The 19,836-nt window shown below is 45.7% G+C and overlaps 1 protein-coding gene across 2 annotated transcripts; it reads left to right on the top strand.

The window, feature by feature from the left end:
* Positions 1–6: 6 nt before the first annotated feature.
* On the top strand, positions 7–17,595 carry MORN3 (MORN repeat containing 3). 2 transcript variants are annotated; one of them, XM_041410170.1, is made up of 7 exons: positions 7–128; positions 1,290–1,397; positions 9,446–9,601; positions 10,292–10,449; positions 11,856–12,015; positions 14,644–14,828; positions 16,569–17,595. In XM_041410170.1, the coding sequence occupies exons 3-7, from the start codon at positions 9,457–9,459 to the stop codon at positions 16,635–16,637; spliced, it is 717 nt and encodes a 238-aa protein (XP_041266104.1). In that variant the 5' UTR covers positions 7–128; positions 1,290–1,397; positions 9,446–9,456; the 3' UTR covers positions 16,638–17,595. The 2 variants fall into 2 exon arrangements, with proteins under 2 accessions (XP_041266104.1, XP_041266105.1); XM_041410171.1 differs by lacking the exons at positions 7–128; positions 1,290–1,397 and adding an exon at positions 6,815–6,875.
* Positions 17,596–19,836: the final 2,241 nt, after the last annotated feature.

The raw sequence follows: 19,836 nt of genomic DNA, 5'->3' as shown, positions 1-19,836 counted from the left end.
CCGCCCCCGCCCTCCACCGCCCGCCTCAGGGGAGGGACCCGGCAGGTGAGGGAACGCTGCGGTCTGTGCTCGCCTCCGGCCAGAGCCCCTCGGGACGGAGATTCCCCTCAGGTCAAGGCTCCCCTCAGGTGCGGGATCCCCTCCTGTGATGGCCCCCTTCAGGCCCGGGATCCCCTCCCGTTATGGTCCCCTCAGGCGCAGCACCCGTCAGGCCTGTGTTCTCCTCAGGCCAAAGCTCCCCTCAGATTGGGGGTCCCCTCGGCTGCTGTCACTCACCCTGCCCTGGTCACATCCTGGAGGCCCTGCACCTCTCCTGAGCCCTCTTGTGTTGTGGCAGCACCTGAAGTGCTCCGTGGTGTGACATGGAAGCATTTTCCTGCCCTTTCAGGGTGGTTCATCACGCATGGAGCTGAGGGGAGATTAAACCCTCCACTGCACAGGGCCAGCCCCCTCAGAGAGAGCTGGTGGCTGAATCTGAGGCAGCTTCAGCCCTGCAGCTGCCTGGACCTTCATCACGGGTCCTTGGTGTCACAGAAGACGACAAGAGGATTCCTGATGTCTTTTTTTTTTACAATTACCCACTCAGCAGCTGGACTGGCCAGTTGTGAGCTGAGCCTGATGTTCTGGGGCAGGGTGGGAAGAGTTGTAAATGTTGACAGCACATCCTGTGAATTTCTTGTGCAAGGGTAGAAATTGGCAAAGAGGAAGAAAAAGGGAAGGGGAAGGAAGCAATTGAAAAGAAAAGGTACAAAGGAGAGGAGAGGGGAGGAGTGAAGCTAAAGTAAAAACACAAATGCAATGCTGTCTTTTCATGAGGAGTCTATGTAGGATCCCATTTCCTTGAATTTCACATAAACAACCAAAAACATTGGGTGTAGAGACACTCCTCAGTGTTTTGCTGTCCCTGGTCCTTCTCTAGGTCCACTGTTTGGCTTTTTTTGCATGTTTTTTCCATACATTTGTGGGTGGACACCTGAAATGCCGTTGACGATCTTCTGCATTCAGTTTCCAGAGAAACCCTCTCAGAACTTGCAGTGGTTTGGGATTTCTGCTGGTTTAAGAACCACCAGCCCCAGGGATGTTGCATTGTCCCTGCTGCTTCTCCAGTGAGGCCATGATTGTCCAGAGATCAAACACGTGTGTTGTGGCAGGTCTTGGTAACCCTGAAGCAGAATAATAAATGAATCAACATAATAGAAATGTCACAGGAATTTGTTATATTTGTATTAAATTTTTCCTGGATTCTAGCATTTGTCCACAATCCTATGTAACAGGATTGTTTGTTACAGGAGGCCTGGATTTTGGATTACAGACTTTGGAAGAAGGAGGATCACGTCTCAGATCGGAGCATTAACTCTGCGCTGGACACGTGCCAAAACTTTCCAGTTCACCACAAGGTTGGAATACTCCCTGCCAGCAAAGTTATTTTTCCTTCCCACATGCAAACATTCCCTTCACCTTTGCAGTTCTCTGTCAGCCCAGTTTACCACAGAGCCATCCCTGAGATGTGGCTGCATCTCACCCCTTGCTGTTGAGGCTGGGGTGCTGACACCTTCCTGCAGATCTGGGGGAATCCAGAAAGTAAAAACACTTCAACATTTGTAGGATTGCTTGTGTCAGTTCAGGAAAAGGTGCTTTTAGAAGACATCATAAACTGTCAATAGTCCTTAAAAGTATTCCTTTCATTCTGATCTGTAAGCCTCAAAAGAGCAGAAGAAAACTCTTATCAGACATGAATATTTGTCCTGGGCTGGAATTCTGCAGGCTGATGACATTTAGTTAAGGCCATGGTTGGTATTTCACATACAAAGGCAGGAAATGTGCATTTCCCACTCAGAGCCTGCTGTGCCAGCCCTAGAGCTCTCCCAGAACACCAAGGGATTTATCCCAAACTTTCCTACCTGTCCCCTACACCTCTTGACAAGGAACAATTCTTACACGTTTTGTGGCTGTGCATAATGATTACCCCAAAAGATTTATTTCAACTTTTTAACTAAGCCATGCTAATTAATATTCATTCAAGAGATCTGCATTTTCTTTCAAACAGAAACCACACAAACATAAGCACAAGCAATGGGGGTGTAGCAGGGCTGGCCTTACAGCTGGTTCTGCATTATTTAACCTTGCACCATTACAAAATACTTCAGAATTACCTGTAAGCTGTCCCCAGCTCCTGGGAGGCTGTAGCTGTTTGTATAATCTCATTATTTGAATCACATCTTTGTGAACAAAACCAAAGCAAGCTGGGATAAGTGATCCCCTCAGCCCTGGATGGGGAGCAGGGCTCTGTGCAGCTGATGCTCAGGGCTCCCACACCTCGCCTGTCTTTCACTTGTGGCAACACATGAGGAATGGTGCTTGTCCTCTGAATTTCAATATTTTATTATCATTTTTCACAGTATCTTGCAAGTTTAATGGCTGTTTTCTGCTGCCAGAGATCACCTAAGGCCATTGCGCAGCAAATTTACAAATGTGAAATCTCTGGTTTGCCTTTACCTTAATTAATCCCAACTCACCAACCTTTCACTGCCAGAAAACGTGTCTAAGAAATTGAGTTCATAAATCAAGTTAAGGATCACAGTGAAATTGTGACTATTTGTTCTCTGGGTGTTAGATTTTGTTTGAGTACACATAGTTATATATATATATATATATGTACAGCCACACGTGAGCTCCTTTCCTTCAGCCTCCAGACTATTCCTGAATGCAAATTCCATTCATTCTTTCCTCTTAAGATAATTGAGGCTGTTTCCTTTGATGCTTTTCCCCTGTCCTAGAAATGCAGATTCTTTCCAGCACAGCAAAGGAGAAAGGACAAAATATAAATGTAGATGAGTCCCTATTCTGACACCAGATGACAATAAGCCATGATAAATAAAATACTTGGCACATGTTTCAGCTGGAGATTCATACTGCTGATTCATCTTGTATTGTCTGGATTTATCCCTTAATTAAGGAATAAAGTAAGGACTTGAAGTGAGGCATTAGCTCAAGTATGGCCAAATTTATCTGCCTCCAATGATATTAAAAGTCTTGCAAAGCACTCCATGGTCAGTAAATAATTCTCAGCTTTGGGTGACTTAAGGAATTAACACCATAACTTTACCTTTAAACCTCTACCTTGTTGTGGGTAGTTAAGCAGAGACCAAGAACTGTAAATCGGCAGCAACAGGAACTCATGGGGAGAGGGTATCTGGTGTCAGCTTCCAGCACTTCAGCCTTTCAGTTTGCATGACTATCTAAGTGCCTGAACATTCCAGATAACCCAGGGGTTTAACTTCAGGTTGTTTTGATGTAAAACCAACATGGTTTTTATCTTGAGATAACTGCTCCCAACAAAAAGGGAAGAATTTTAAACGCTTTCCCACAAGGCTGCCTCTTAAGCCAGAGGCAACCAGGTGAAGTTTACACCTCAAACCTTTCACTTCAATCCCTCCTAAATCCTGCTAATGACAATTCTTTAGAGCAGAGTGGTGGGGATGTTCCTTCAGCTCACCAAAACGGGCTTGGTTGGAGTCCAAGACCCTCCCACCTCTTCCCTGGCTTTTCTTTTGAATATAGCAGCAATAAAACACACATCTGAGCATCCCACTTCCACAGTATGTTGTTGTAACACTTTTCACCTTTAAAGAATTCCAACATATGTTTCCCTAAATGTTTTTTCTCTATTTATTCTACAAAGTTCCCAGAATAAATTTAATTTATTGATTCTGACAGTTTTCAGTTGGTTTGGACATTTCACTTGGGTAATTCCCCAAGCTTAGTGCAAGCAAACTCAGCTTGGAGCAGCTGTCTCCTTTCAGTGCAAATATGATTGGTTTCAGATTTGGAATATTGAGGGCTTTGGGCTATATTTAATTTTTTTTAATTTTTTTTTTTTTTTAATTATTATTAATCCTGCCCTTAAAAGAGAAAAAAAATGGAAGTGCATCATATGTCACAGTGCATCATATGTCATATGCTGCAGAAAGGTGTTTCTGGGCATGTTTCCATGCACAAACTCCCAGTGCTTGGCTCTTCAGTGTGTCCAGCCTGCAAGTGGAGTTCATTGCAATGAACTGTGTTGGCAGAATAATGGGCTGAATTGCAGCATAATTTACATGGACAGATTTAAAAGCTTCCTTTCAGTCTTAATAAATGCAGGGTTTAATCAACTGCCAGACAACTAAAGCAGCAACAGTACAAGCAGCAGCAGAACTGCAGCACTGCCTGGTGAAGGTTTTGCTGTTGTTCCTTGGTGTCAGTGGCCAGTGCCTGTCAGAGTGAAACAAGAAAAAGAAACCAAACAGCCAAGAAGAGTATTTGGGGCCAAATTTTGGCTGGCAAGGCTGGAACGAGGGGAATTGTGTCAAAGAAAACCCAAATTCTCCTCCTAGCACATCATAGTTTGAGTTTTTGACCCTACTTTTCATAGTGGCCTCAATGTTGTGCCTGGAAACAACTGCCCTTGGGAGAGGAAGAGTTTGGTTAGGACATTTCTGGGTCAGTTTGAGTTATATCTCACTCTTAGACTGGGTTATATATTCTAGGTATATCTGACACCCTTTACAAAAATTATCCCCACTTCCTACTTACTAAGGAGGTTCCTTCTCTCAAAATGGAATAATGACATTTTCTAAGTAAAATTTCATTTGAGTGAGCGAAAAGAACTTTCTGATAAAACTTCAAATATCACCACCTTCTCTTCAAGCTGGTCTAATTTTGTCTTTTTTTTGTAAGAAGGATATGCTTATATTTTCCCACTCTGTACCCTTGTAATACAAAAAGGTACAGAATGATATCATCAAGTGACAGAATAATTAAGTATGATTCAAATGTTTATATCTGAACTAAGAAAACTGTAGAGGGGAATCACACACAGCCTCTTCCTAGATAAATGTTTTTGTGAAGCCTCTTTGGAGGGGGCAGGAGTGTGTGTGAGGGTGCTGATAACCCACTCTGGGACTGCAGAAGTAAAATAACAAACACACAAAGATCAGGAGCAGAAGAATTTAAAATAAGCAACCCAGGAATGGAGGCAGCACTCTCCATCATATCCAGATACAGAGGTTTTTGCAGAGGCAGTTTTTGATCCCAATTTGTGAAGTTTAATTTGTTGCTAAAATATTTTTACTCTTTTAAAGTTTTTAGTGTTTTCAAATATATGTTACTTTTCAAATATGTATGTAACTTTTGGTTAGCAGAAGCTGTGGTTAGGTGTGACATAGTTTGGACTTGCAGTTCAAAAACCTCAGGCAGCCCATGCCCTTTAAAAATAGACAGGTAAAATGGTCTGAATTAGCTAATTATTTTAATTGCCAATCTCTCAATTAAGTGCAGTGCTATATAGGGGCTGAAATAATAGTTAATACTTTTCCAGAGAAGGCTATTTCTGGTTGTAATTTCAAGCTGTAGATTTTGGGCTGCAATAAGCATTTTTGCTTCTCCCTCATGGGTTTCTTTATTTCCTCCCCAAACTTCTGTCCTCACTCCAGCCCTTATGCCTGGCCATGGTGAAACACAGGAATGATTGTCTTCTGTAATTCCTAGGCTCTGCCCCAAACCAGAACACTTTAATATGAGTGACTGTGAATAAATCCTTCCTGGATATTTTCATCTCATTTTTAATAACAGGAGACATTTTCTGTTGTATAAGTATTTCCTAACTTGGTCAGCTTCCATGGTTTTCTCTAATTATTTTTTTTTCCTGCTTAAAGAAGTCTTTAAGTTCTGCCTCTCCTACATCCCTGGAAATGCTTGCTAGCAGTTGCCATCTTCCCAGTTCATCTAATCTAACATAAGAAATTCCATGTGATTTCTTATGAAGAAATTCCTAATCTAACATGAAATTCCATCTAATCTAACATAAGAAATTCCATGTGTGTATTTCCCTCGGTACAGATCTCCCTCCATCATTTCCACACCAGTTCATGTTGTCTGTGGAGCAGCTCTTCCTTCCCTCCACTTCATTTTCCTACACCTGATTTCCCAGGCAGTGGCACTTTGGCTCCATGGCCCTTACACATGCCATGGGAAATGGAATATTTGCCTTCAGTCACACTCACACTTGGAATGAATCCATTCTCTGTCCTACCTGAGCATGGACACAACGTTTAAGCCACATTCAATGCCTCAGATATGGAAGATGGCAAAAGAACACTCATCAGGGAAGGCTGATCTGTATCTCATCTTTACAGAGGCAGCTGCTTTGTTTCATCACAAGAGTTCCCACCTGCCTCAACATTTTTACCTTACAGCCTGCAGAGCTGTGCACAAAAAATGCAGTAAAAGGAAGAGAATCAAATGCATTTGGCTCATGGGAGTCATACCAGAGCTGTGGGGTGATACTAGAAATGTGCACAGTCAATTACCCATTAGGGAAGATGATTACAGACACCCATAAGGCCAGAGTGGCAATCCCTGCTCACCACGGCTGTGGAAGAAATGTAATGGATGAGGGAATTAGTGTCAGGTTTATTCAGATTTCTCCTTTAAGACCGCTGATGTGCATTTTCAGGAGCTTTCTCCTATTTCTCCTGACATTTGCAAGGCTGATTTATTTGTTACTAATCGGTGCTGTAATCAGTGCTTTCATTTCCAGCCTTCTGCTGCTGGGCGTATGAAAAACCAACCAGAGGTGAAACACTCGTTGCTTATTAGCACTTCATATTCTGCTGGAACATCCCGAGCTCAGGGCACGTAGCTGCACGGCGCTGTGTGTGCCCGGTGGCTCCGGCTCCATCCCCGGTGCTCAGCGAGGGCACCAGCGTGTGGTGCCGTGTCCCGGCACATCCCTGTCCGCCCGGGGCCGCTGCCGTGGCCCTCAGCGCTGGAGTTTGGCACGTTGCTATGGCGACCCCGCCGCCGCAGGCAGCACCGAGCCGCCACCAGCACAGGTCGGTGTCCGCGGTTCGGCCCTCGCCATCGGGGGCGGCGGGAGAGCGGCGGCCGCGCTCCAGGCTGCTCTGCAAACCGGGCTGGGCGCTTTCCCTGTCGGCCGCTCGCACCGCTGCCCTCCTGCCCGGCTCCCGCTGGGGAGGAGCAGCAGCAGGAGCAGCCCTGAGCACTTCGCTCGCAGACAGCGCCCTGGGGGCCAGGAGGGGAGGGGGTGACTCCGCTCCGCTGGTGGGTGCTGGCAAAGGGACCCTCCTGCTGGGCAGTGTCGTGGTGCTGGGTCACGGCAAGGGCTGAGCTCAGCTGGGCCTCGGGGCCGGGGGCAGTCAGGCACGGGGCACGGGGTGCGGTGCCAGGCAGGGTTCTGCCAGGGTCAGCCTGTAGCCGCTTCTCTGCGGCCAGGTGTGCTTCCCTCCTTGCTCTTCATTAAGATGTAAAAAAGTAGCTACACTGCATTGCTCTGAAAAAAAATGGGCTTCCAGTAGCGCCGTGCAGACTAAAGCTGCATTTTACCAGAGACCCGGCCAAAGTCGCAGAGCAGCGTCTGGAGGGGGACGCGGGGGTCTGTACGAGCCTCATCCCCAAACGCCGCGGCAGAGGCGCACGGGAGCAGCAGCGTCTCGCCCTCGTACCGAGAGCTGCAAGCGGAACGACTCTGCACCGCCTGCCTCTCGCTGCCAGCCTCCCCGCGCCCTGGGAGTGGGCGGCTGAAAACATGCAGGGAGGCGAATACCGACTGCGTTATCACTTACGCAAACCTGGCATCGCTGACGTAAATTTAGAAGGGGATTCAGCAAATAAAGGCGGCTCCCGGCAGCCCGCATTACCTCGGGTACTCTGCGCGGGCTGTGCCTCGCAGGACACGGCGAGCAGATGGGGCTGCCCCCGCAGCTGGGAATCCTCCCTGGGGTTTGTAAATCCTAAGCTTTGAGTTAAAGAAGTGGTGGGATGTGTTGGTGGGAAAGCGAGGCTCCCATCTGGCAGGGGTAGAGAGAGGAGGCTTCTTGTCTCAGGCATAAGCTGCTCAGAGGTCATGGCCAGTGTCAGGGTGGGTACAGATTGTTGTAGCTTGGCTCTTCTGCTTCCCCAGTGAGGGCAGGACAGGCTCAAGCCAGCAAAGAGTGGCACAGTGTCCCGAAAAAACCCAGCCATTGGCAAATATTGGCAAGACCTCCTTCTCCAGGAGCTGCAGCACTCAAAAGTAAGGGAGGAACTCAGCAGTTGTAGTGTATCCTGTGTTTGCATTGCTGGAGAAACATCCTCTGTGGTGGGCTGTGACTCCACCATACCGAGGGACAGACCTGTCCTCGGCGTCCTCTAACCAAGACTCATTCTGGACCCATAAGTATTTTTATTTAGCAGTGCTATCCTTCTAAATCGTTGTTGACCATTTCCCACTGGAAAATGCAAAACTGAGGTTGAACTCTTAACAGTATTTTCTTAGTTAGAATTTCTAGCTTTTATTTCCTAGCAAGGACCTAAAGAACCTTTCTTTCTCCCTCTCCTCCCAAGGCTCAGTTTTTCTCCCCTGCTGGGCTCCCTGTCACCCACAGCACAGCAGGAACCAGAGCTTTGCTCTGCCGAGAAGGGAAAGACGCAGCAAAATCATTCGAAATGGCTCAGTCCAGCGGATCAGGACAGAAGGGGGAGCCCAGGAGACAAAATCGGAGAGCATCCCACCCCGCCGGGCTCCAGCCGAGCTCTGGATGTTAACAGCATTCATAGAAACTTGCTTTTATTTCTACAGCCACCTTTTGGCTTTTGCTTATGGTTTATAGGAGACCACTCTCACCTCCAAATCTGTGCCAAATTCCCACTGTGCTAAACAGCAGTTCTATTGGCAATGCTCAGAAATCACCACTATGCTGCACTCCACCATTGTCCTCTGTATTTATGAGGCAAAAAACGTCTCCTTTTCTCTCCTCTTCCCCCACACTGACCCTCTCCCTCCAGGCCTCCAACGCCTGAGCCACCCCCACTGTGCCCACCATGCCCTGCCTGCTGTTCCTGCTTTAAACCCATCTCACCTGTGAAGTCACCTCAGAAGTCACCTCCTTGGAGCTTGGTGGGCTGGCGAGCACTTGGCCTGCCCTGGCCAAGCCCACAGCCTCCTGGGAGAGGGAAACGTTGTGGTTTCAAGCCCTTTTAACAAGGCAGCTGGAGACTGATGTTTTTAGCAGCAAAGGAGCCTGAGCTGCATTACTGCTGAGGGTATGAAGTGTCCCAGCTGCAGGTGGGCCTCAGGGACACTGGACAAATCCCTGACCCATTCCATCAGCTGTATGGAGGAGATGCCTTTCCCTGCACTCCCCAAGATCTCTGGCAGATGCAGAGATCAATGCCTGCCACAAACCTGAGCTGCTGAGATTTATTTTACATTTCCTAGCAGGCCAGGCTATGCTATGAGCCCATTCTCACATAGTGCTGGTTTGTACTTCAGTATCTTTAGTTGCCTCCTGTTTGTTGTATCTCTGTGCATGGCTCACAAATACTGTTCTGCCTGTACCTGCCTTAGTACAGGCACTTAGTACTTTCTAATTTATTGCTGATAATAATTTGTTTTCTTCTCCAGATACCAGCAATATGCCTGTCATAAAGTATCCGAGGGCTAGAGATCCTCTCTTTTATGAATGGGACAGGAAAGCCCAGAAATGTGGATTAAGACACACAATTTATGCTGTAAATGGGGATCAGTATACTGGAGAATGGCTGGACAACTTGAAACATGGTAAGATAGATAATTTTGAGACAAAATAGCACTTAGATGTTCTTACAAAGTTTCCTAGGGGGAAGTGGTCAGTGGTTCTATGTGCTCTATATGCTCCTGGAAGAGCATTCATGTAGGACTATATGTACACACACACACATATTTGATATATGTAATGCAAAAATACAGAAACATTTCTAATAGGTAACTTGAAGATATTTTGCATGCGCTGAAGGGCAACTACCCAAAATATCTCTATTAAAGATGTTTAAAAATCCTTTCCAAATAACAGCAAACTGCAGTCAGCTCCATGCACTGGGATGTGCCCTGGCTGCACAGTCCCTGGAGCTCTCTTAGCTCCTGACTTGGTTCCAGGAATCTTAATTTATTCCCAAGATGTGGCAGGGGGTGCAGGGGACAGAGCAGGAGGAGACCCTGTCCAAGCCAGGAGCAGCCAGAGCAGGACAGACTTGTTTACAAGCAGTAAACTGAGGTTTGGAAAGATTTCAGTGCATTCAGCTGAGGCCACACAGGAAGACCCTGATCAAGATTAACGATGGTTCCAGCTTGGGAAGCTAAACTGAATCCCAGACATGAGCCTGGCTTTGTGCAGGGAGTGCTGCCCTGCCTGGGATGGAGCAGGAAGGGCAGCCCTGTGCACCCTTCTCCTAACCATGATGGTCTCCCTCTTTCCTCTTGTTTGTTAAACAGGTAAAGGCACCCAGATTTGGAAAAGCACAGGAGCTATTTACAGCGGTGACTGGAAGTTTGGGAAGCGGGACGGTTATGGCTCATACAGCATTCTTGACCCAGTGACCAAGGAATACAAGAGGGTGTACACAGGCTGGTGGGAAAATGACAGAAGAAGTGTAAGTGAGATTTTCTGTCAGCAGTGAGGCAGTGGGACCCAAAACACGGGGAAGAGTTGGGCGTGCATGTGCAAGAAGATTACTTAAAATGCTAATTTGTGCAATGCTGAGGCTGAATTGAATGATCAAGACTAAAAATCCAAGATTTGTACGGGAGTGCCATCTCCTTCCTGGAGAAGGAGTCATCCCTACCCATCTGCTGGTTACCAGGCTAGAGCCCCAAGCTCCCACCAGCTGCCACAGAGCAGTGGTTACTGCTCAGACTCACCTGCAGCTGGCCAAGCACGATGGGAGGTTTCACATCCTGTCTCTTAATCCTCCCCACCCATCCCTTTCATTACTCTTGTCCTTGAACAAGTCAGAGGAACCTGTATTATAAGCACTGCCAGAAAATGCACCTTCTTCTGGGAGTTTTACAGCATAATAGGCAAATAACTTGAGTTCTTTTGGAAATTAAGCCTGTCACATTAATCAGTTTTTCCTAAAAGGAACATAATGAGAAAGTCATCTGGTAGAAGTGACTGCAATGCAATATGCAAAATCCTTGTAGGAACGTTTTTGGATCTGCCAATGGAAACCTTGTGTTTGTCTTTGTGTCTGCTCTTAAATTAAACTCATCTCCACCAACGCTTTTAATGGGCGTGTGGCTCCATGGCTTCTGTCTCTGGGAGGGAGCTTCCCTTCCTGTTCTTTAAGGTTAGATTTTCCATAATTGAGCTTTGCTGAAAGATTTATAATGACATCCAAATATCACTAGGGTTGGGTTTTCATCTTAAAAAGCTTCTCCCTTACATCCATGCAGTTTAATGAAATTAATACTCAGAAAAATCCGTTGTTTCCAGAACTGGTTTTATTATTTGCTCAGAAAAAAGAAAACACTTTATTCCTATGGGAAAATGTGTTAGTGATATGGAAATATGTCTTATTGGTATCACTCCCTGGCATAGGGGGTACCTCTGGACTTTTCTTAATGGCAAACATACATGTAAAACAAACAAGAGGTGGAGTTGCCCAGGCTGGGACACACTGAGCTGGAAACGTCGTCAGGGTTGATAGACATGAAATCCCCGTGTTGAGAGACACATCCTTTAATGCTGCCTATCTCCAGGCAGGTTTATATACTTGTAAAACCCTCTTTTAGCTAAATATTAGCAGCAATCATGCCAATAATAACACACTGAGATATAAACCCAAGGTTTTGTCAAGGGAATAAAACTGTTTGCCAAAAATGTACTACCACATCTCATTCCCTTCAACACAAGGACAGCCACGGAGCTGGGCTGCCAGCAGCCACGTCTAAGAGTAATAAACAAAGGAATATTCTATCAAAGTGATGTTCCAAAATTGAACACTGACCCCTTTCAATAGAGCAGCTCCTAACCAGGCATCTCTGTGCTGCTGTCCAGGGCCGGGGGATGTTCTTTTACCCCAACGGGGAGCTCTACGAGGGCGAGTGGAGCAATGGCTTGCGCAGCGGCTGGGGAAAGATGCACTACAAGGACGGCTCCACCTACGAGGGACAGTGGCTGACAGATCAGCCCAACGGGCAGGGCCTGCTGCAGCTCCGTAAGTACCGAGCACCCTCACCCTGCCCCCTCCAAGCTGTTTGGTGTCGTGCTGCTCTCCGGGTGTCTCTGCCACCCAGATGTCTGTGCTACACTGTGGCCTTGCAGCAGGACTGCGGCTGCTCCGTGTCATCCCTCCCCTCCTGGTCTGGAGCGGGAGGCAGCGCAGGCTGAGCAAGGGCCGGCACTGCACTGCTCAAGCCCGTAAGCCCACACGCATGAAAGCTTACTTTTGCTGTGATTTACATTTAAATGACTGGGATGGTTCGGGTTAGAGATAATATACTGTTGGGTCAGAGAAGAGCAAATCTCTCTTTTCAAGTCAGGCACTTTGCCAGACAGGCTTTCTAGCACTGAATACCAAAGAAGAGTTCAGTTTCCAGCACAGGGAAAAAACCACAACAACATAGTTTTCTTTTTGAGTTTGCTCCATCCCCTCTGTCTACTTCCGACAGTGGCTTGTGTTGAGTGAACACAGGGGTTTCATTAGTACACAATCCTTTTCCATAAATAACCCCAAGTACATAATGGATTGGGAATGTTAGGGCCAATCTCAGCATAAATACAGAAATGTAATGCTTTTTTCCTTATTTTCCTTGGAGTTTAACACATTTTCCCCCAAAGCAAACAATCCCAACCATCTCTGCAATACCAGGCATGGCTTCCAAGAACATCTGAATAAATATTATCTCAATATTATTATTCATCTATTCTATCTTTTTTTGCTTGAAAGTGATCTCAAGGCTAGTAATTAGCTAAGCAAAGCAGCTGGGAGGAATGAGCCTGACCTTCTCTGCACACCACATGCATGACTGTGCTCCCTCGGCTGACTGTGAAGTCGCTTTGGACTGATGGCTCATCTGGATGAAATCAGCACCTGCTTCCAGGGGGAATCTTGCACTGATCTGCTGTGCTCTGTCAAAGGCCCTGTTAGTTCTAAACTAACAACCCCTGCAGGCTGAGCTGTGGCTGATACACCATTTCAGAGCTCAGTTGCCTCCAGCCTAGCCTGCAACTGATTGTTAGCTGGATTCCTTTTGGTTAAAATTAGCCGGAGCAATTATTTCATACCCACAAGCTTAATGCATTCAGCTCAGCTGCTGGGAGTGCGCCCACGTGCCGGCAGCTTTGCCATGTGAAAGAAAAGGAGTTCTTCAGTGGAGGTCATGATGAGCTGCAGCTCAAGATTAAATTGCTTGTAGTGGCAGCGTGCCCGGTGAGGGTGAGCTTGGCTGAGAGCACCGCACTGATCTGCTGCCTCTGCTACATCCATTCCCCAACAGCTTTGTACCAGAGCACTTCACATCCACAGGGACTGTGGTTGTGAGCAACACAGCCTTGGTGCGCTGGGAGGAGAGCAGATGGGAACAGCCAGGTACCACAGTGCAGTCAGGGTGTTCACTGCCCCCTCCTTGCAGCCAGGATTGTGGTTTTGGTGGTTTCTCACTTGGTGGCTTGAGTGCAGAAGCCAAGCTGCTCCCAGCCATGGACAAGGCAGCTTGGTGTTGCAGATAAGCACAAAACCAGATTAAAGTTGTAGATAACCATCACCATGGCTCCAGCCTGTTAACCAGACCCTGCCTGAGCAATCCAGCAGCCACATTCTCTGGAAGCCTTTTGGTTTTCCCCTCTTCCCTTACAGCATCCTGGCAGGTCCCAGCTATCTCTGCAGCACTGTGTGGGGTGCCCTGGTATTTCAGCCACTTCTTGTGATGAAGAATGGCAGAGTTCAGCTGAGACTCAAAGGTATTTCCACTAACATGGTTAGAAATCCCCATGGGTTTGGGCTTAGAAACACTGTATGTAGGAAAAGGGGTGAGCAGAGGACACTCCTAGTGACAGCAGGGTGGTCTGGATTTATCCCAACCCCTAGCATCACCATGGGTATGATGCCCTTTCTCAACCAGCATCCATGGATGAGGCTGCTCTCTTCCTCTTGCAGCTCTGCTTTCCCTGTTAGTGATGGATGGGTGGATTCCTGGAGAGCAGCAGAGAGCCCAAAAAAAGCCTCTCTCAACTTGCAGAAAAATGCCAAGAGAAGCAGTACAGCTGGAAAAACAGCCTGTAACTGACTGCCCGAACCGTTCAGACTCTTGCAGCAATTCTCACCCCGTAATTCACTGAGGAAAAACTTAACTAAAAGTATTCTTTGAAATCAAGATTATTTTGACTGGACAGCAATCAGTGCTCTGTTCCTTGCCCAGACAAGCAAACCTCTTCAAGCCAGAGATCCTGTGTGATTTGTTGCAGTGACAAATCTGAAACTTGTGTCCTGTAATTTTTCATGTTGTGAAGAGTGACTCAGGGACCAGTCCCTTACCTTGAGCATACTGGCTCCTTGTGTTAGCAAAAAATGAGTATCACTGTGAGAACACAGCAGGTGAGCAGAGTCCTGGTTCCAAGTGAGCAAGTGTGGGCTCCTTCTGCAGCATTTTCTCCCTCTGTGGCACAGCAAATGGAGCACTGCAAAATCAAAATGACACACAGTACCACAGCCACCTTGAAATTACTAAGAGGAGCCAAACACATCATCTTCTCCTCTGCTGGTTTGCTCTGTTGATTGATTTAATTTGTAACCCCTTAACACAATAGTGCAAATTTCAAGGTCTGTTCATGTATTCAATTGCAGCAAATGGAAATCGGTACGAAGGAGGTTGGAAAGATGGCAAGAAGCATGGCCCAGGAAAATACTTCTACCTAGATAAGGGACAGCTGTTAGAAGGCATCTGGGTAGCAGATATACCAAAGTGTGGAGTTCTGGTTGACTTTGGCAGAGACAACGCTCCAGCCCCTTCTGAGCTTCCCCTCCCAGAGGTAATTGCTTGGAAATGTTAGTGTTTGTATTCATCAGTGCTCGGGTCAGCTCTCCAGGTAGCATTTCACTTCTCAAGAGATTTCCCCCATGGGGTGTGTGCTCAGAGTCTTTTGGCCAGCAGCATCCTAAATGGCCCCATAGGGACTAACAGCTCATGCAGCCTCTGCTGGAGCCTCCCAATTGCCTACATCTGAAAAAATGCAGTTCTCATGCACCAGAACTGCTCAGAGACCTGATGCAGCACAAAGGAAATGGGGACAATAGAGCACAGACAATAGTGGGATTTGTGTCAAGACCAAATGATTTCACCAAGCCCAGCTGCTGAGGCTGAGCAGACCCTGCAGGGCCAACAGCAGCTCTTTCCTCCAAGAGGCTCACCACTGTGCCCAGCAGCCCCAGGGGCAGAGGGGTGTGTGCAGCTTCCCACCTGGGCCCAAGGGGGGCAGATGGTGTCCTAGAGCCCACATCCTCTGCTCCTCTTTTCCCTTGACTGACACACACTGCAGAGGAAGAGCCAGGCCCTATCCCAAAGATCTGGTGAGACACAAAGCCACTGGCAGCCACTGGGTCCTTGCACGACACTTTGGTGGACAGGAGAGCCTGTCCCCAGCTCTGTGCTCTTGGAGGAAGAGGAAATGGGAATCAGCAGTGAACAGATGTGACTCCAAGTGAGAGCTGGCCCTAAGAGTCTCAGCTTGAACCCTCATGGGCTGCAAACCACAGATGTGAAACAAAATGGTCAGTGCAGGATGGGCTGGGGAAGCTCCCCTTCAGTTAGAGGCAAGCAGAACCTCCCTGGATAATCACAGCTCACCACTCTGCTCCAGTAACACAGGGAACAGCACAGCCCCATGGCAGGTAAGGCCACCCACCTTCCTCTGGCCCAGGGACAGGACTGTTCAAAGTGACACCAGGCACATGCAGCCTTCCAAAGCTCACAGCTCACATCTTCATTGCTCCTATCTTTTCAAATCTGCTCTCTATAGCCAAAGGCCCTTTGAGCACAATTTTGACGAGTCAGTTAATCCTGTAAGTACCAAGCACACCTACAGCAGTGCAGAATAATAAACCCCAAATACACACCAGAGAAAAACAATCTCTATTTTGCAAAAAGAGTGAAAGGAGCAGCACTTCTGTGGCTAAAAATATTTACTGTATGTGGTTTGTCAAAGGTCACTGAGAAGAGCCTCAACAATCCAACAGCCTGGGATGAACTACTGGTACCCTAAGGCAGGATGTGCAAGTCTGGCTGTTTATTTAACTCCCTGAAAACCAAGTGATGATCCAATCCTCTTCTGCTCTATAAGCAAAAGCAAAGCATAAACTTTCACTGCTGTTATTGTGCTTTCAATGGGTAGAGATCTGTTGATCTTAGAATATGAAGTAATTGATAAAAGGAGAAAAACTGAATTCAGGTTTTCATAAATTTTTGTCACCACCACCCCCTTTATTAAAATTATAGGTGAGGCCTAACAGGCTACAAATCAAAGGCACTTTTGCCCAAGAGTGTGTTTTGTTAAAGTCACCCACACAGAGCTATTTCAAGGAGATAAAGTGGTGTTCAGCACACTAATAAAATTAGGGGAGTGTAGTTGTTTCTAAATAATTAAAAGGCTGCAATATGAGCTGAAGTCCTGATACGTGGGAGACTCTCCAATAATGCTGAAGAAATTAAGATCTATAAAACCTTAAGCTTCTTCAATAACACTGCATAACTGATTTGTATTCTTTTTATTTAGATTAAATTACATGATCCAGCTGCTGTTTTAGCAGAGGCCCGGGCAATGTTTGATGACAGCCACAATTAATAACCAGATGAAGAAAAAAAAATTCAAGAACACGATCCTGGGTTATTTATTCCTTCGAGTGTCAAACCCACACCGTGGTTTTTGTGTTGCAGTCGGCCTCATCCTTCCCTCAAGGCTCTGCAGGTATACTTCCCTCTGCAGGTGGCTTTGCTCAGTAGCCTCCTCCCATCCCCATTATTTTGGAAAAGAAAGGAAAAAAAATTAATGGGGAAAAACCCAAAAGACAAGCACCAACAGGATGGAAGAGAGGCAGAGTGACTCTTTGCTCAGCTCCTCTTATTCCTCCTGCTAAGAAATCACACTCCTGGTGGTTTCAAGGCCTTTGCTTTAGAGAAGGAGGGTTTCTAGTATGTGTTTTAAAAGCACATAGAAAAATACAATCAAGTAATTGTGTCCTCCCCTCTGCCCAAACATAGCCCAATACATACCTGTGACCCCAAATGCCTTTTGAAGTTACAACAGATCATGTTTCAGTTAATAAGTATATTTTAGGCCTCTAGATAAAAAATAATCCACAACAATTGAGTATATTTTATTTCATGAAAGTATTTTATACCCAAATAAGTGATATACAATAACCAATGTTTAAAATGATTGAGGTAAATGCCTAACACCGTTAGTATAAATAAGGGACAAAAAATTTTAAGTGCACTCAATGTTTAGATCCATGTGTTTGTGTCTGGTTACTGCCTGGGTACACAGTGACAAAGGTACCCAAGGAGTAACTTTCATGACCATTTCCACAGGTTGAAAATGACAAAAACATACTTGATATCATGGCTTAAAGTGCAGAAAATAGTCAGAAAATTAGCTGTAATAACAGTGCCATTAGCTCAGAGCCTACCAGCTTGAGAAAACTAAAAATAACCATGTCTCACTAGCTTCTCATTCCGTGCACCAGAAACAACAAGAAAATCCCACACTTCTCAGCCACTTTGTAAAAGATCCACAAATCAAAATTCTGCTACTTATCCAGAACAGCAAGGAATTTTACAAAATAAACTCAGAAAACTGATCTTCTGGACTTCCATTCAAAACCATATAACTTCTAAATACAGAATTTACAGACAGAAGTAAAATTTTTACACCTGACCACACCCTTCCAATCAATTGTTCTGGTATGAATACCAGGTCAGGTTTTCTTCTTTTAGTGGGAGATTTTAGGGGCCTGCTTCCCCAAGACAGAACTGGTAAAGTTCTGTCTTGGATGGGAAAATACATTTTGTGCCTACTACCAACATTTTGTGGTTTGGAATGCTGCTTCCTTATTGCCTTTACTAAAGCAATGCTTCCAGTGCTCCATGAACAAAACCTGTGAGTCTGTAGTTACAATCCTCACCATCAGATTTACATCAGGAATAGAATATATTTGAAGCATGTAATGGCAGAGCTGAGAAAATCCAGTTTGGCCTCTGTATGCCAGGACTTTCACTTCACAGGTGAAAACACCAAGCTGTTTGCTGCTTGTGAACCACAACTGCTGCTGAAAAAAAACCCACAGAGACCAGCAGGTTGGTTTTTGTTTTTGTGGGTTTTTTTTACAGTTATGTTTTTAGAATACAAAGGCAGCCCAGGTGACCTTGTCAACACTTTGCACTGCAGTGCTGCTGACAGGAGAGATCAGTTCCCATCTGCTTCAGTAGTGACCACACTCTGCACCTGAACTCCACAGGCACTTGGTGCAGATTGCAAGTATGCTGGAATATCCTGAGATGGAGGTTGGTGTAAGAGCCCATGTTCAGCCCAGGCTGTCAGGCACAGCTCCACTGGACTGTCACAGTCCCTCCTGTCTCATGGCAAAATCCCAGGTTTCTATTCCACAGGGATAGCTACGACTAGTGATAGCTGGTTTGGTTTTTTTTTTCCCCTTTGGCTTGAAACTTGTCTCAGTTTGTGTTCAAAAACCAGCTTTTACCCATTAAAGCCCAGAGCTGCTCTACAGAACTGTGCTCCAAAAAATTCAACTCCTAGACATAGCCAGAATTACTGAAGCAGCCCAGGACAACTGCTGGAATCTTTCTTGGCCAAACCTCTTATCTAGGAGACTAAATGGAGGTTTTTGCTTAGAGGAAATGAACAACACAGTAGCCTTGCTGTCACAGAGGTGTCTGAAAGAAAGCAGCAGTATTAATTACAAATAACCTACTTTCATACATAAATATACATCAAGAAAAGTTGTCTTCCAGATCCTCTGGAAGCAAAAATGTATAATGAGTTATTAAATACAACACTTCAGCAAGGAGAACACTTTTCTAAACAAGGAAGACCAAGGCATAGCTAATTACTTGGGAATCCAACACAGAGAAAGCACCTTTTGCTGCTTGCTTCTGAGGATTTATTAAAAATATATTTTCAATATAAAAGTATAAAATAATTACTACTTTGGCTTGGAAAAAAACAGCAGTGGTTCTGATTTTCAAGCAAAAAAATCCAGTGATAATTTCCATCTAGTTCCTTCTTTTTAAAAAAGGATTCTTAAAAGAGAAACAGGCAAATCTATCTCTCTGGATAGTATGTGCCAGCTCATGAGAACTTTAAAACAGTTATTGCTTTTATTTTCTTCCATGGAAGAGAAAAGTCGAGTCTCATTCCTACTCCTGTGGCCACACCACATCGCAGTAAGTCTAGTCCTGTGTGTTTAGCAAGTTACAAAATGTGTAAGTGCCACGGGAAAAAGGCACTGGAGAAATCAGCAAAGTAATAATTACTTGGCAGCAAAACATACTGGGGAAAGTGCTGGGAAAGCTTTCACTCCTACCATCTGTCAGGCTTTCCAGGGAGAGCAGCACCAGCACTGAAACCGAGCGCTAATTGCTGCATGTCCCAAGTAATTTGTATCATGCCATGCAATATGGATAGGACAAGCAGTATCTTCTAGTAAATGCCAACATCAGATAAACAGAGAAAAAAAATCCACAACTTCTCTACCCATTCCTAACAAATACCCAAATGTACAATGTTATTTTCCATGTATTTATACAGCCACCATTCAGCATTAACGAGAAAGATGCGAGACAGTGTTCACAGGAGGAGGGCTGCACACACAGTGCAGTCACACCCACCATTCCTTCAGATAGCAAAACTTGTAGGTATGAAAGGAACATTTTTCCCCTCTCTAAAGGGTTAGAACAATATTTATAATTATTCTTTAAACGGTAATCAGCAGTTCAACCAGTTCATCCACAGGGAGTCACCATAA

The sequence above is a fragment of the Onychostruthus taczanowskii genome, unplaced genomic scaffold (genome assembly GCF_017590055.1).
Source record: "Onychostruthus taczanowskii isolate IOZ18803 unplaced genomic scaffold, ASM1759005v1 scaffold32, whole genome shotgun sequence".
Taxonomy (NCBI): domain Eukaryota; kingdom Metazoa; phylum Chordata; class Aves; order Passeriformes; family Passeridae; genus Onychostruthus; species Onychostruthus taczanowskii.
Note: the sequence above shows the minus strand (reverse complement) of the source record. Positions and strands in the feature narration are given on the sequence as shown.